General features: G+C 44.5%; 3 protein-coding genes across 5 annotated transcripts in view; 1 reads left to right on the top strand and 2 right to left on the bottom strand.

The window, feature by feature from the left end:
• LOC111846768 (amyloid-beta A4 precursor protein-binding family A member 2-like) overlaps positions 1–1,134 on the bottom strand; it is a 39,804-nt gene extending 38,670 nt beyond the window's left edge. Inside the window, exon 1 of one of the 2 annotated variants that reach the window (XM_072698316.1) lies at positions 855–1,134. The gene's annotated coding sequence lies outside the window, so the exon portion shown is untranslated. Of the gene's footprint in view, positions 1–368; positions 449–854 lie in introns of those variants that run through there. The other variant, XM_072698317.1, reaches the window with a different exon arrangement.
• A 2,563-nt stretch (positions 1,135–3,697) lies between these two features.
• On the bottom strand, positions 3,698–7,049 carry mcee (methylmalonyl CoA epimerase). Its single transcript, XM_023817370.2, has 3 exons — positions 6,934–7,049; positions 6,116–6,462; positions 3,698–5,700 (listed from the first exon to the last, which is right to left on the bottom strand). Exons 1-3 carry the CDS (start codon positions 6,959–6,961, stop codon positions 5,548–5,550), a joined length of 528 nt encoding a protein of 175 aa, XP_023673138.1. The 5' UTR covers positions 6,962–7,049; the 3' UTR covers positions 3,698–5,547.
• Positions 7,050–7,109: 60 nt separating this feature from the next.
• mphosph10 (M-phase phosphoprotein 10 (U3 small nucleolar ribonucleoprotein)) lies at positions 7,110–12,046 on the top strand. Of its 2 annotated transcripts, XM_023817369.2 has the most exons (12): positions 7,110–7,234; positions 7,343–7,480; positions 7,751–8,432; positions 8,616–8,800; positions 9,027–9,201; positions 9,523–9,664; positions 9,889–9,956; positions 10,136–10,273; positions 10,387–10,497; positions 10,665–10,772; positions 10,849–11,079; positions 11,501–12,046. In XM_023817369.2, the coding sequence occupies exons 2-12, from the start codon at positions 7,392–7,394 to the stop codon at positions 11,648–11,650; spliced, it is 2,079 nt and encodes a 692-aa protein (XP_023673137.2). In that variant the 5' UTR covers positions 7,110–7,234; positions 7,343–7,391; the 3' UTR covers positions 11,651–12,046. The 2 variants fall into 2 exon arrangements, with proteins under 2 accessions (XP_023673137.2, XP_072554416.1); XM_072698315.1 differs by lacking the exon at positions 7,110–7,234 and having other exon boundaries at positions 7,317–7,480.
• Positions 12,047–12,275: the final 229 nt, after the last annotated feature.

Raw genomic sequence — 12,275 nt, 5'->3', positions numbered from 1 at the left:
CCACGTCAACAAATTTACGAAATATACGATATAAAACTTCAAAGTGCTTTTATGCACCAGCCTATTTTATTTTTCTCAAAGCGAGATTCAGCGGTCATTTAAAGTCTTGCAATCTCAAAGGCTGCTTTCAGCAATAAATCCAGTTCTGAGCAGAGGTTAGTAAATATATCGCGTATGTGATTTCCCCTCCTTACTGTGGCTTCACATAAGTGTTTAAAAAATGTATAAACGCTTTAAAAATGATTCACTTACGGGTCGATTGTGTACTATACTTGCTCATACAATGCAACCGGTCGAATTTTTTCGCACAAGCAAACGCCAACAGGCCGGCAGTCTGTATCATTTACCCTTTCGGTGGTGATAATTACCGTTTACTGTAGTGGCCAGTGATACCTGCCCAAACCCGAGGTGACGGTGCCTAATAAAGCCCGCTGATAACTTCCAGCTGAAAGGTGTGACTAACGCGGTGCTAAGGGAGCCGGCGGCGGGGGCGGAGATGTACGCTACTTCACGCTGACAATTACCGCTCAGTTCCTCCCAGGCGATCGCAATGTAACATTTCCCGAACCACATTTGAATTTTCAGAAAATCTTGCACACAGTCCTTGCAAGTGCTCGGTGTTTCTTTTTAAAACGAAGACTTTAGCTCCAACAAAGAAAGAATTAAGTCTCCGCCTATTGTTTCTCCATATCATTATGTATCCACCTGAAAAGCACGTTGTTCTCCGGGATGAAAGACCACCAGAGATATTCAATAATGTACCGAAGCAAATCACTCCGATCAATACGCATGCAAATGTTTCATATGGAAGTACTATGGAAAAGCAAGAGGATATTGTAGGCAAAGGCACGCACCTGAAAAGCGAAGGCAGAGCTCTCCTTTTCGCATGAATAAAGCCTTCTTCTCCCAGCCGCTAGGGCAGTGCCCGCTACCGCACGCTCGCGCTTACCGACGGGACCGCTTTCCGATTCAGCCCCGGAAGCTGAATGCGGGCGTGCCGGCGCCCCGGAACGTGTGTAGGCGGATGCCGCGGCACTGCGGTTCCCTGGCAGATGATGGAAAAATAGCAGCAAAGCCCCGAACCCCGCCCGGACCGCGACAGGCTGACACCGCAAAGGCGGCCGCTGTCCCAGCAACACAGGCGACAACTAATACAGAGCCCAAGCTCATCTGCACCCTCCAAGTGTTTCAGCAATAAGGAGAAAACAGTCGCTTTAATAAGACACTATACATGTCAATGCATCACTTCGTCATTACGTACATCAAATTATGCTTTAGTTTTGCTTTGACGAATCTTTTTAAATTATTAGGGTGACTATAAAATTAATTATTGGGAGCCATTTCATCATCTTGCTACACATAACAATCAAGCCATTTCCTGCTATCAAGTATAACCATGCACACACCATTAATACACCCCCCGCGGTGAAAGAATTGAAACTGCAAATCAGTCGCAATTCAAAGTGCGGCTTATCTAAGTACTTTAACTGATTCTAGACCAAGTTTATTTTTCATTCTTGCAGAAATTCCCTTCAATCGCTTCAATCATTATTATACAACACAATATATACAATGGGCTTTGAACGAAAACGTAATATAAAAGCAGTGATAAGCTATATTGATTTCCCCTCGGAATATATATCCTGTACGCCATAGAACCACTTTGCAGAAATAAATTCTGTCCTCTCCTCGCAAACATGATTGAGTGCTGAACACTGCAGATACATTTTTGCTCTTAGAGAACAAAACATCTCCCCGCACCTGCTTTGAGTCACTGTAGCAAGCCAGTCCTTTGTCTTGTCATCCCACCAGCATCATTGGAAATGATGGACTTAGGAACAGCCCTGTTGGTGCGCTATGTTTGGCTTTGTGCGCTTGGAGCTCTTTGCCTGATATCCCTGACATTATTTGTGGCCTTTCATCCATCTTTCCATTGTTAAACCCGTGCAGCAAGTTCGTGGTGCGTTGGTGAACAAACCGAACCAAAGATCATCAGAAGTCTGCAGGCTTGCATAATAGTAGCAGCAAGACAAGAGCTGCTTCAATTGGTTTTGCAGCTAGAAAATTTAATTAAGTAGCAGCTTTCACCCACAAACAGTAGGATTTTTAAAAATATGTATGAAATATTCATGCCAAAACTGGATGCTGTACGTGTGATCCAGTTTCTCCTTTGGATCTCCATCTTCTTTAGTCCCTAAATAAATCTGAATTAAAAGCTATAGTGGATTCAGATTAGCCAAAAAAAAATAATGGTAGGTTGATACGGTGGTGCAGACCTCTGGGACCTGGGTCTGAGTCTCTGCCAGGATTCCATGCGAGTGGAGTTTGCATGGGTGACTGACTGGTGTGAGAGTGTGCCCTGCAGTGGGTTGCTCCCCACCCTGGGTTGCTCCCCGCCTTGAGCCCTGCGGTGGGTTGGCTCCCCATCCTGGGATGTTCCCTGCCTTGTGCCCTGCGGTTGGTTGCCCCCCATCCTGGGTTGTTCCCCGCCTTGTGCCCTGAGGTTGGTTGGTGCCCCATCCTGGGTTGTTCCCTGCCTTGAGCCCTGTGGTGGGTTGGCTCCCCATCCTGGGATGTTCCCTGCCTTGTGCCCTGCGGTTGGTTGCCCCCCATCCTGGGTTGTTCCCTGCCTTGTGCCCAGCAGTGGATTGGCTCCCCATCCTGGGTTGTTCCCCGTCTTGTGCCCTGAGGTTGGTTGGCGCCCCATCCTGGGTTGTTCCCTGCCTCATGCCCTGCAGTGGATTGATGCCCGATCCTGGGTTGTTCCCTGCCTTGAGCCCTGCGGTGGGTTGGCTCCCCATCCTGGGATGTTCCCTGCCTTGTGCCCTGCGGTTGGTTGCCCCCCATCCTGGGTTGTTCCCTGCCTTGTGCCCTGCAGTGGATTGACGCCCGATCCTGGGTTGTTCCCTGCCCATAGGCTCTGGACCCCCTGCGGCCCCGAACAGGATAAGCAGTTTCAAAAAATGATGGCATACTTTTCAATAGATAATCATCTGAGGGGATGAATCTCTCCAGAGAAGTGTGAAATTGGTTACCCAGAAATGTTAGCAAAGACATTAATGAGCACAAACAAGGCTGCATGTTACACCTTTAGATCCTCCTCTTGCATTTATGATTGGAAAATGCGGCTGTTGCAGGGTGTGCTTTGTTTAACTGAATGATTAGACTTCTGCTCAGCAGTGTGTGAATTACCCAAACAAACAAAGAATGCACCTGCTAATTGGTATGCAGCACACTGCTGAACTATAAAAGGAAAAAATGCTGTGATATGGAGAGGCGTGAAGCGTGCTGACTCAGTGACTGCGTGCTGTTGGTTCAGGCATCCAGGACTGGGCATTGGAATCCCACTTCTGCTTTGTGTGAGTGGAGTTTGCATATTCCCCAGGCCTGAGATGAATCCCACCCAGGATGCACAATTCCTTCGGCACTTGGCTTCCTGGAACAGACTCCAGGAACCCTCTATGATCAGGCTCAGGACAAGCAGTTCAAAGGCAGATGGAATGGATGCTGTGAAGCGATGGTAAGTTATGTACAGTTACGAAAGTTAGACAGAGAGCTATAGAAAATGGGGCCTGCACAGGCTGCTGGGTCTAAGGCTGGACCTCCTCCTAGCAAATAAGACCTCTGGAGTGGCATCAAAGTCAACATTTTCAAAATGCAGACCCAAGGAACCTCGCTGAATAATACAAGGAACAAGTGATGATGAGTTATTTAATATCTTAGGAAAGTCACTCAACATACATCACCAGTCAAAAGTTTGGACATGCCAAGCTGTGACAAAGTGATAGAGTGATAGTGTCACATCACATGACCTGGTCACCTGACCTAAACGCAGTAGAAATGAGGAGTTTGACCAGAGAGTGAAGGAAAAGCAGCCAATGAGAGCTCAGCATATATGTGAGCACTCCTTCAGGACAGCTGGAAAAGCATCCCAGGATGCCGCTTGAGGAAACTGGCATAGAGGAGCAACTGGGATTAAGGGCCTTGCTCAAGGGCCCAATAGAGGTATCACTCTGCCAACCTTGGGATTTGAACTGGCAACCCACAGAACTGCCCCCCTGACAGATTAATTTAGGTTTAATTTAACACTTTTTTTGGTCAATGAATAATTCCATATCTGATATTTTATAGTTTTGACATCCTAATTGCTCTTAAGTGTAAAAAATACACTTAAAGTACAAAAAACTACTATGTGTAACGGTACTGTCTAACTGTAGCGGTCTAAATGGAAAGAGCAGCAGCAGATTCTTTCTGGAAGAGGCAGAAATTAACTGTTATACTCTCAGCTGTTATACTATACAGCTTTTAAGCAGATCCTAAGAGGTCAAGCATGACGATTCTCGCTATGCTGCACTTGGCTGTCCCTGCTTTTTAATTCATCATTATATCCAGGTAATTATCTAGTGAAAAGTCGCACAATATATCAGTTAGCAGATCAGCATCAGCCAACATTCAATAAAAATTATGACATCGACATCGGTCAGAATCAGAAAACTTTTATCCCGGAGGAAATTCTTTAAATAAACTATTGTTTGTTGAAATTGGCCTGAGGCATCAGTCTTGGTCAATATCGCCACCAATATTTAGACATTACTCAGCATTCATGAGCAGTTATGAGCACAAGAACTAAAGACATAAGTACTAAAACAATGGAGAACGTCACTAAAGTGGGCAGGACGTCGCTGGGGTGCCGCTGCCCGCAGGGCTGGTGGAAGCCCACATGCTGCCCTAGGCCAGGCTCACTGCTGGCGCCCCAACGCCCCCAACGAAATAAAAACTGCAACAAATGACAGATTAACGCTATCTTAAACTCATACGTTATCATCTATTGGATCACGTTAATTTTGATTCTGACACCCCAACAAGACAACAGTAACAGCACTTCACTTGTGACGCTTTATTTCCCCACACCCACGTCTCTTTGGCAGCTCCCCCCTCCCCCACAATGCAGGCTGCCAGGTGCAAGTGAAACTGGCTGGCTTAGTGGGTTAACCGGCCCTGACTGTCTGCATTACATGGTGTGGGTGTTACACATATTCAAGAGGTCTGAAGGAGTAACATCACCAACATCAGATTCACTACAACATATTGGTTATCGGTATCTGGCAAAATTTCCAGATTGTTGCACCACTGATCAAGTGTATCTGATTTTTCTGACAGTGTAGTTGGAACAAAAAAAAAGTCGTTCCTAGTGTTCCCACACTTTCTAGCTTAGTTAGTAAAATGAACAAATTACACACATTATAAATGAACACATTATACATTTAAATCCACATAGCTATAGAAGATATACTTTAGAACAATACAATTTATAACTTGCTTTTACCTGAATTGTATAACATTCTATACCTCCAACTTCAGTTCTTTACCATCCACTTTTTTACATTTTCCAAAAGAAATAATTCCTTTTCACCCTAGATTATTACAACCATTCATTTCTAATATAATTTATTGCGTACCACACCAAAGTGTCATCCTGTCAGGAATGTGCTGACGTATCTGTGTTTGGGGACTGAGTGATAGAGTGTCATATCGGCTGGGTAAAATCTAGGCTTGCTCCAGTTCCACCAGCACACCATCACAGTCCTTTGGGTGGAGGAACATAACGGGTTTGCCGTGAGCTCCAATCCTAGGCTGCTCTGACAGGGTTCTGATGTTCTTCGCCTTAAGGTCCACTATGGCAGCACCGATGTCATCTACCTGTCCCCGACATATCATTAAAAAGCACATCTTAAAATCAGTGGCGGCAGTCTCTATAGATACATAACATAGATTCATAACACCTGATTATCATTTGAATGAGGAAGGTCACCTATGGTTAGCATAAGCAGGGACAACTAGAGATTGTCCCATGCCAAGTACTGCGCTATCACAAGTGACATTATAAGCTTAAACCACCATCATATAGTGGTAGTCATACTGATGTTCGTAGTGTGAAAAACTGAAAATGCTTTTTCAAAACATTGCAATTTTTAAGTCTATATTTTTGCACAAAAACATTCATAACCTACATTATTGACGCTGAATGATTTGGAGCGTTAAGTTTAAGACTCACAGCAGAACCATTGCTGCACACAATATAAATCGTAGGGTCTTCTATCAGCAAAAATCATACCTCGATACAAATATGGTGCATCCCTCCGGACTTGTTCTTCGCTAGAAACCCTGCGATGGGACTCTTCTCCCCCAGCGGGTGCAGGAGCTCCAGTTTGGTGTTGCCGAGCTCCACGAACACCGTGCAGACGCCGTGCTCCGGCAGGGGGACGACGGCGCTCACCTGGGCGCCAAGCACGTCGCGGTACAGGGACGCCGCCTTCTCCAGGTCCGGCACGGCGATGGCCACATGGTTGAGCTTACCGAGCCGCCACAAGGATCCGGGGATACCGGGGGACGGGGGTCCGGCGGCCGAATAGGCTCGCAGCGCGGGGCTCAGGCAGTGCACACGCCGGAAAAGGCCACCAGCTGGAAGAAAGCACGTTACCGTGTTAACTCATTATCAGAAGGAAAAATATACGTGAATTCGTTAATTCATCTATGACTGATTCATTTCACAGTTAATCACAATGTAACACAAACTTTAAACCATCCATACTTACTATCCAGTTTACATTACACTGTCAGAGGGAAACACGGATTTTGCATTTTAAAGTACTTATCAGGCTTTTGTCAAATGCTGCATGTAGGATTTTACCTGCAATTTAAAAAAAGCGATTTTCTTTCACGACTTAATATAGTGTTCAACATTATTAAAATACATTTACAGTGAAACGATAAAATTGCGAGTTATTAGTCTGTAAGACGTTTCGCTACTTTATCCAGACAGCTGTATCACTAATGTCCCGTAATTACCCTCATCGTACAATTATGATTTTATTAAACGATTAAAATTTTCCCAAAAGTCGCATGGTTACATTGCTTCGTAGGGTACCTCACCTGCAACCTTCAACATAGGCGCCGCCATATTTTCAAACAGTAACTTTATTTAACAGGTTTCCGAACAAATTTGCGAAATGGCGCAGCGGCTTAACTTGAACACCAACCAAAACATGACAGTCGTTTTATCATGAGTTATTTGATTTCCTGATTTAAAAACAGATTTTTGTTGTGTACTTTAAACTATGTCAGAGCAATATCGTGACATAATATTTTACTCCGACATAAAATAATATCCGCATCTTCTGAGATATTCTTCACATATCGATCAAACAGGAGTGCGGTGTTTTAATCAAATTAAGTAAATATATATCTTTTTTGTAAATCTAAGTTAACACAATGTGGAAATGTGTATTTGAACGCTAGTTTCTAACCGGACTTTCTATTGCTATCGGACGTTTGTTTCCAGGGGAAGTATTTTCCTGTGGCTCCATGTGTGACTACATGTGAGTGCAGCGATGGCAGGCCAGCGGAGTATAGAAGACACGGTGGAACGATGTCTAAAGCTTTTAAATATTAACACTGCACATCCCGAGATGTTTCTTAGGTAAGCTTAATACGAAGAGAAAATACTGTGCTTGTGTGGTTGACGATTATCTGTAGGTTTTGATTAAAAATGTTCAGTCAATAATGTTGCTTTGCCGATTGCCACCAACTATTCAACGATGCCAAATGAAGGTGTACAGGTCTATTCGAGTTATTTTGCATAGATCTTTATTGGATATCTACACCTATCTCAAAGTAGTACTAATAGTGTGGCTCAATCAAGCCTGACTAACTCTGAACTGTTTTGTGTATTTTTCTGATTCTTATACAGTGTTCAGGATGGACTGGCATCGGAATTCACTTCCCTCACAAAGACTCTGTATGATCTGCACAAGGCACATGAACCTGTGGAAACTAAGGGAAGCCCCCTGGAGCAGCTGATGGTTGAGAACTTTGATGAGGAGCAGATATGGCAAGAATTGGAGCTTCAGAATTTTCCCATTCTGAGGAACTTTGAGCTCATTGTTAAGAAGGCAACCAGTGACATGGATATTATGATGATTGAGGAAGACGAGGGCAAGAGTGAGGATGAAGTAGCTGAGGAAAACATCAGTGATATAGAGGAGGAATTGAGTGAGGAAGAGGAAGGGGAGGAAGATGATGAGCAAGTAGTGGAACAGAGAACAAAAGCCAAAAAGTCTTCATCCAGGGTTGTAGAAAAGTTCTCAGACGAGGATTCTGATGTGGACTTTGATGTGGATGCATTGGAGAAACAGACTAAGCAGCGGCAACAGATAAAACGGAAAACTAGAAGGGGAACAGGATTTGGTTCTGAAGTAGATGACAGGTTCTTCAAGCTTTCGGAAATGGAGGCTTTCCTGGAGGATGTGGAGAAGAAAGAAATGGATGGAGATGATGATGATGATAGTGAGATAGATTACTTCCAGGACATTCCATCAGGTGAAGAGGATGAATTGGACCTGGAAGAAGGTGTGATGGTTAAAAAGAAGAAGGTAACTTTCAGGCCCCCCTGCCCACATCCATTAGTCATTTCAGTTCTGAATATTAACTGTGGACTACAAATCTATACATTAATATTTTTTCCCATTTCTGTTTGAGGAGTAATGATTGGGGGGGGGGGGGGATTCTGATGCGTACAACTCACATGTATTGTTACACGCCTTGTGTTTATTCAGCAAAAGAAAAGTTCAAGAAACCTGAAATACAAGGACTTCTTCAACCCCATTGAAGAGGGGTTGACCAAGGCAAGCCCAGCAGAAGATGATGGTTTGGAGCTTGAAGATGATGAAGAGGGGGAAGCAACTATGCAGGAAGAGGAGGAAGATGATGATTATGATGATCAGGAAGAGTTTAATGAAGAGTAAGTGCTTAAATGTTGACATTTTTACATGATATTTTTAGATAAGCTAAGCCAAGCATCTTTATGCTAGTAAATAAAATAGTTGTTTTGTTGGTTACCAGTGCTCTGCATTTAATCATACTTAATTCACCACTGCCATTTGTTTGACACAGGAGCGTGCAGTCATAATATTTATATGAAAGCCAATATCCAGACTAACTGGCAATGCAAACTGCCTTCCATGTAGGGAAGACATGAGTGAAAATGAGGAGAGCCGGGAAGCCAGGGAGCCCTTGAAGAAGGTGACTTTTGATCTACCGGATGAAAGCGAGGGGGAGGAAATGGAAGAAATCTTTGGTGGGAAGAAACAGAAAGCAGAAGAGGAGGAGGGCAAGTCACCGTTTGAGAGACGACAAGCAAAGGTATTCACAAAGAGAGCCTTTGGTTTATTCTGTCGTAAACTAGCATTGTAATGGTGCTTCCATGATCTGTTTGTTTTTATTTGAATAAAAGGCAGATGAAATGCACCTAAGACAAATGTGTATAGAAGACAAACAGGTTTTCGCTTGTCACTGCTTAGAAAATTGTAGCGGTGGCTTCTGACATCCAAAAAAAGAGAGAAGGATTTAATAAAATAATTCCAGCCCTATCAGTGACCATACTGCACAGGAACATGGAGAGTGATGCTGTGCCTCTCCGTAGCTGAGAAGCGAGAAAGCGTCTCACCCGGCCGTTCTCCACAGATGGCAGAGAAGATCCAAGAGTTGGAGAAGGCTGCGCTGCAAGAGAAGCCTTGGCAGCTCACCGGCGAGGCGACTGGGCAACTGCGACCGGAGAACAGCTTGCTGCAGGAGGACTTGGAGTTCGACCAGGCTGCCAGAGTCGGTATGTCTCCAGCTCGCCTTTAGTGCTGCTCCGGAGGGCACCGCCTGCAGTCCGGCAGCGCTGCTCTAAAACCAATTCCTGGATAATTTACCCACAATCACTGGGCAAAAACAAGGTCCCAGCCCTTTGGGTCTGTGCACTCAAGGGATGCGGTAACCATGAAACTGCATTAAAAATTGTTTGATAATACTTCGTTTGTTTAATCTTTCTCACCTGTTCTCCAGCCCCTGCAATTACAGAGGAGACGACTTTAAAACTGGAGGATATTATCAAACAGAGAATAAAGGACCAGGTTGGTGCTTTGAGATCCTCACCTTGCCCACCCCCATCCACACAACCCTCTAAGAGTCCAGAGTGCCAGGAGTTAAAGGAGAATTATTCATAGAACAAATTGGTCTATTAACCATGGCTGAAAAGAAGGTTGGACGTTCCTGATTGAAGGGACTGCTTCTGACTTCTGCTTCTGGCCAGGTGTGGGATGATGTGGTCCGCAAAGAAAAACCAAAGGGTGACGTGTTTGAGTACAAGAAGAGGCTGACCTTGGACCATGAGAAGAGCAAGCTGAGCCTGGCAGAGGTCTACGAGCAGGAGTTCCTCAAACAGACAAAGGTAACATCCTGGTATCTCTCTAGTACACTGAAGAACTTGCTCACGTCTCGCTTTTTCATTCTGCCAGTACCCCCCCATGATCGTCATTCTCACCACATGTGTAAATGATCTAGCAAAAGGTGGAGGAAGAGGAGAACCCAGCCCACGTGGAGATCCAGAAGCTTATGGACACTCTGTTCCTGAAGCTGGATGCTCTTTCCAACTTCCACTTCACGCCCAAGCCTGTGAGTGCACCGCCCCTGTGCTGTTTAAAGTTTGTTCCAGTGTGATTAAATAGGAAAACCTTTGGGCCAGTCAGCAACAGAGGTTCGATATGAGAGTGGGGGGTAATACATTAGCCTGTCGGACAAGAGCGCTTCCTAAGCCAAGCATGTCATTGCATTCGTTGTAGCCGGTACCCGAGGTGAAGGTGGTCTCTAACCTGCCGTCCATCACCATGGAAGAGGTCGCTCCCGTCAGCGCCAGCAGCTCAACCCTCCTGGCTCCTGAGGAGATCAAGGTGAGTCTGCACCCCGGACATGGGTCTGTCGAGAAGGGCCTCCTGTTTCCATCGCCTCATATTCCCCCTTTCCCAGGAGAAGAACAAGGCCGGCAACTTGCTCGGCGACTTGGAGAAGTCAGCCACAGATAAGAAGCGGGAGCGGCGGAAGAAGAAGAAGACGAAGCGCATCCGGCTGCAGGAGAAGGAGAAGCAGCGGAAACTGCGGGAAGCCAGTAAATCCGGGGAGAACAAGAAGCAGACGAAGGCTGAGGTGGCAGAGGGCCTGAAGAAGCTCACGAGAGGAGGAGGAGCGACTCTGCTCAAGGTGAGCGGCCCCTTCCTTCTGAAAACGGATCACGGTGAAAACTGTCCTATCCAGCATTTAAGTGACGGCACAATTCTGAAAAAAGCATAATAAGTAATAACACTATTAAAAAGTTACACTAAAAATAACAAAAAAACATGCCTTGACGAGCAGAACACTTGTAGTTTTCCTCTTGTTAAGCCATTGTTTACCTCGCCATCTCTTGTGTTGCATTGAATATCCAACTTAATTTGAAGCATGTGTATAAAAAGATTCAAGAGTAACGTCCAGCAGTCTGGTAGAGATGCACATTGCCGTTAGGTGATCAGTTTATTGATCATTTTCCACATCTGTGCCCCACTATTATCCAGCAGTGAAATGCGGTCAATCGCCATGCCGCTTCGGCCCAGCTGGTTTACGTGTTTGTGTTTTGCCAAAACAGAACGACGGGAAGGACAAGGCCCTTCAGTCCTCTAAGGCATTCTTCTCACAACTGCAAGATCAAGTGAAGACGCAGATCAAAGGAGCGAAAGACCAGGCTTCCAAGAAGAAGAAGCAGAAGGAGATTTCAGCCAGCAAACTCAAATTGTAACGGTGCTGTGCTTGGAACATGTTTTTTGTATAGCTAACTTTTTGATTTTTTTTAAATTTTTGTCTGTACATGTACCATTGAAGATAAACATAATAAATACAATTTGTGAAAGGACACTGTCCAACTTAAGACTGTTATATACAGATTTGTCATTGATAAGAGACTTAGTGTTGGTTTATGGATTTGATTGTGCTTTTAACTAATGGCCTCAAACCATTAAAATGCATTTTTTGACAACATACTTGCTGGGCTTTCAACAGACCATATCATAGAAGTTATGTGTATCATATCAGGGCATATTGTACTTTTTAGTGTAAAATCTGACTATATGTAACTTATGTGCATTTTATTTGTTATTGTTATTTTTAATAAAGAGGCAAACAGTCTTTATCGAAAGAGATATCCATCCACACATTCTACTTATCTTGTTAAGTGAGGGGCAGAGGGCTGGCTGGATGAGGTTCCAGTCAATTGCAGGGCAATCACACATTATGGGCAATTTAGAGATGCAAAATAATCCAATTGTCGTTGGACTGTAGGAGGAAACCTACGGGACACGGGGAGAAACAGCAAGCTTCACACACACTAAGCAGAACTGAAATTCTAACCACCCACAAAAAGTGCA

Source organism: Paramormyrops kingsleyae, chromosome 13, assembly GCF_048594095.1.
Source record: "Paramormyrops kingsleyae isolate MSU_618 chromosome 13, PKINGS_0.4, whole genome shotgun sequence".
NCBI classification, from domain to species: domain Eukaryota; kingdom Metazoa; phylum Chordata; class Actinopteri; order Osteoglossiformes; family Mormyridae; genus Paramormyrops; species Paramormyrops kingsleyae.
This window is presented reverse-complemented; position numbering and strand designations above follow the sequence as displayed.

Excerpts from the sequence above, each read along its gene's own strand:
- mcee (XM_023817370.2), bottom strand. The coding sequence starts at position 6,961 with ATGGCGGCGCCTATGTTGAAGGTTGCAG. Across the intron at positions 6,463-6,933 it reads GCCTATGTTGAAGGTTGCAG|CTGGTGGCCTTTTCCGGCGT; the intron begins GTGAGGTACCCT and ends GCTTTCTTCCAG. Across the intron at positions 5,701-6,115 it reads TGCACCATATTTGTATCGAG|GTAGATGACATCGGTGCTGC; the intron begins GTATGATTTTTG and ends TGTCGGGGACAG.
- mphosph10 (XM_023817369.2), top strand. The coding sequence starts at position 7,392 with ATGGCAGGCCAGCGGAGTATAGAAGACACGGTGGAACGATGTCTAAAG. Across the intron at positions 9,202-9,522 it reads TTGAGAGACGACAAGCAAAG|ATGGCAGAGAAGATCCAAGA; the intron begins GTATTCACAAAG and ends CGTTCTCCACAG. Across the intron at positions 9,665-9,888 it reads CGACCAGGCTGCCAGAGTCG|CCCCTGCAATTACAGAGGAG; the intron begins GTATGTCTCCAG and ends CCTGTTCTCCAG.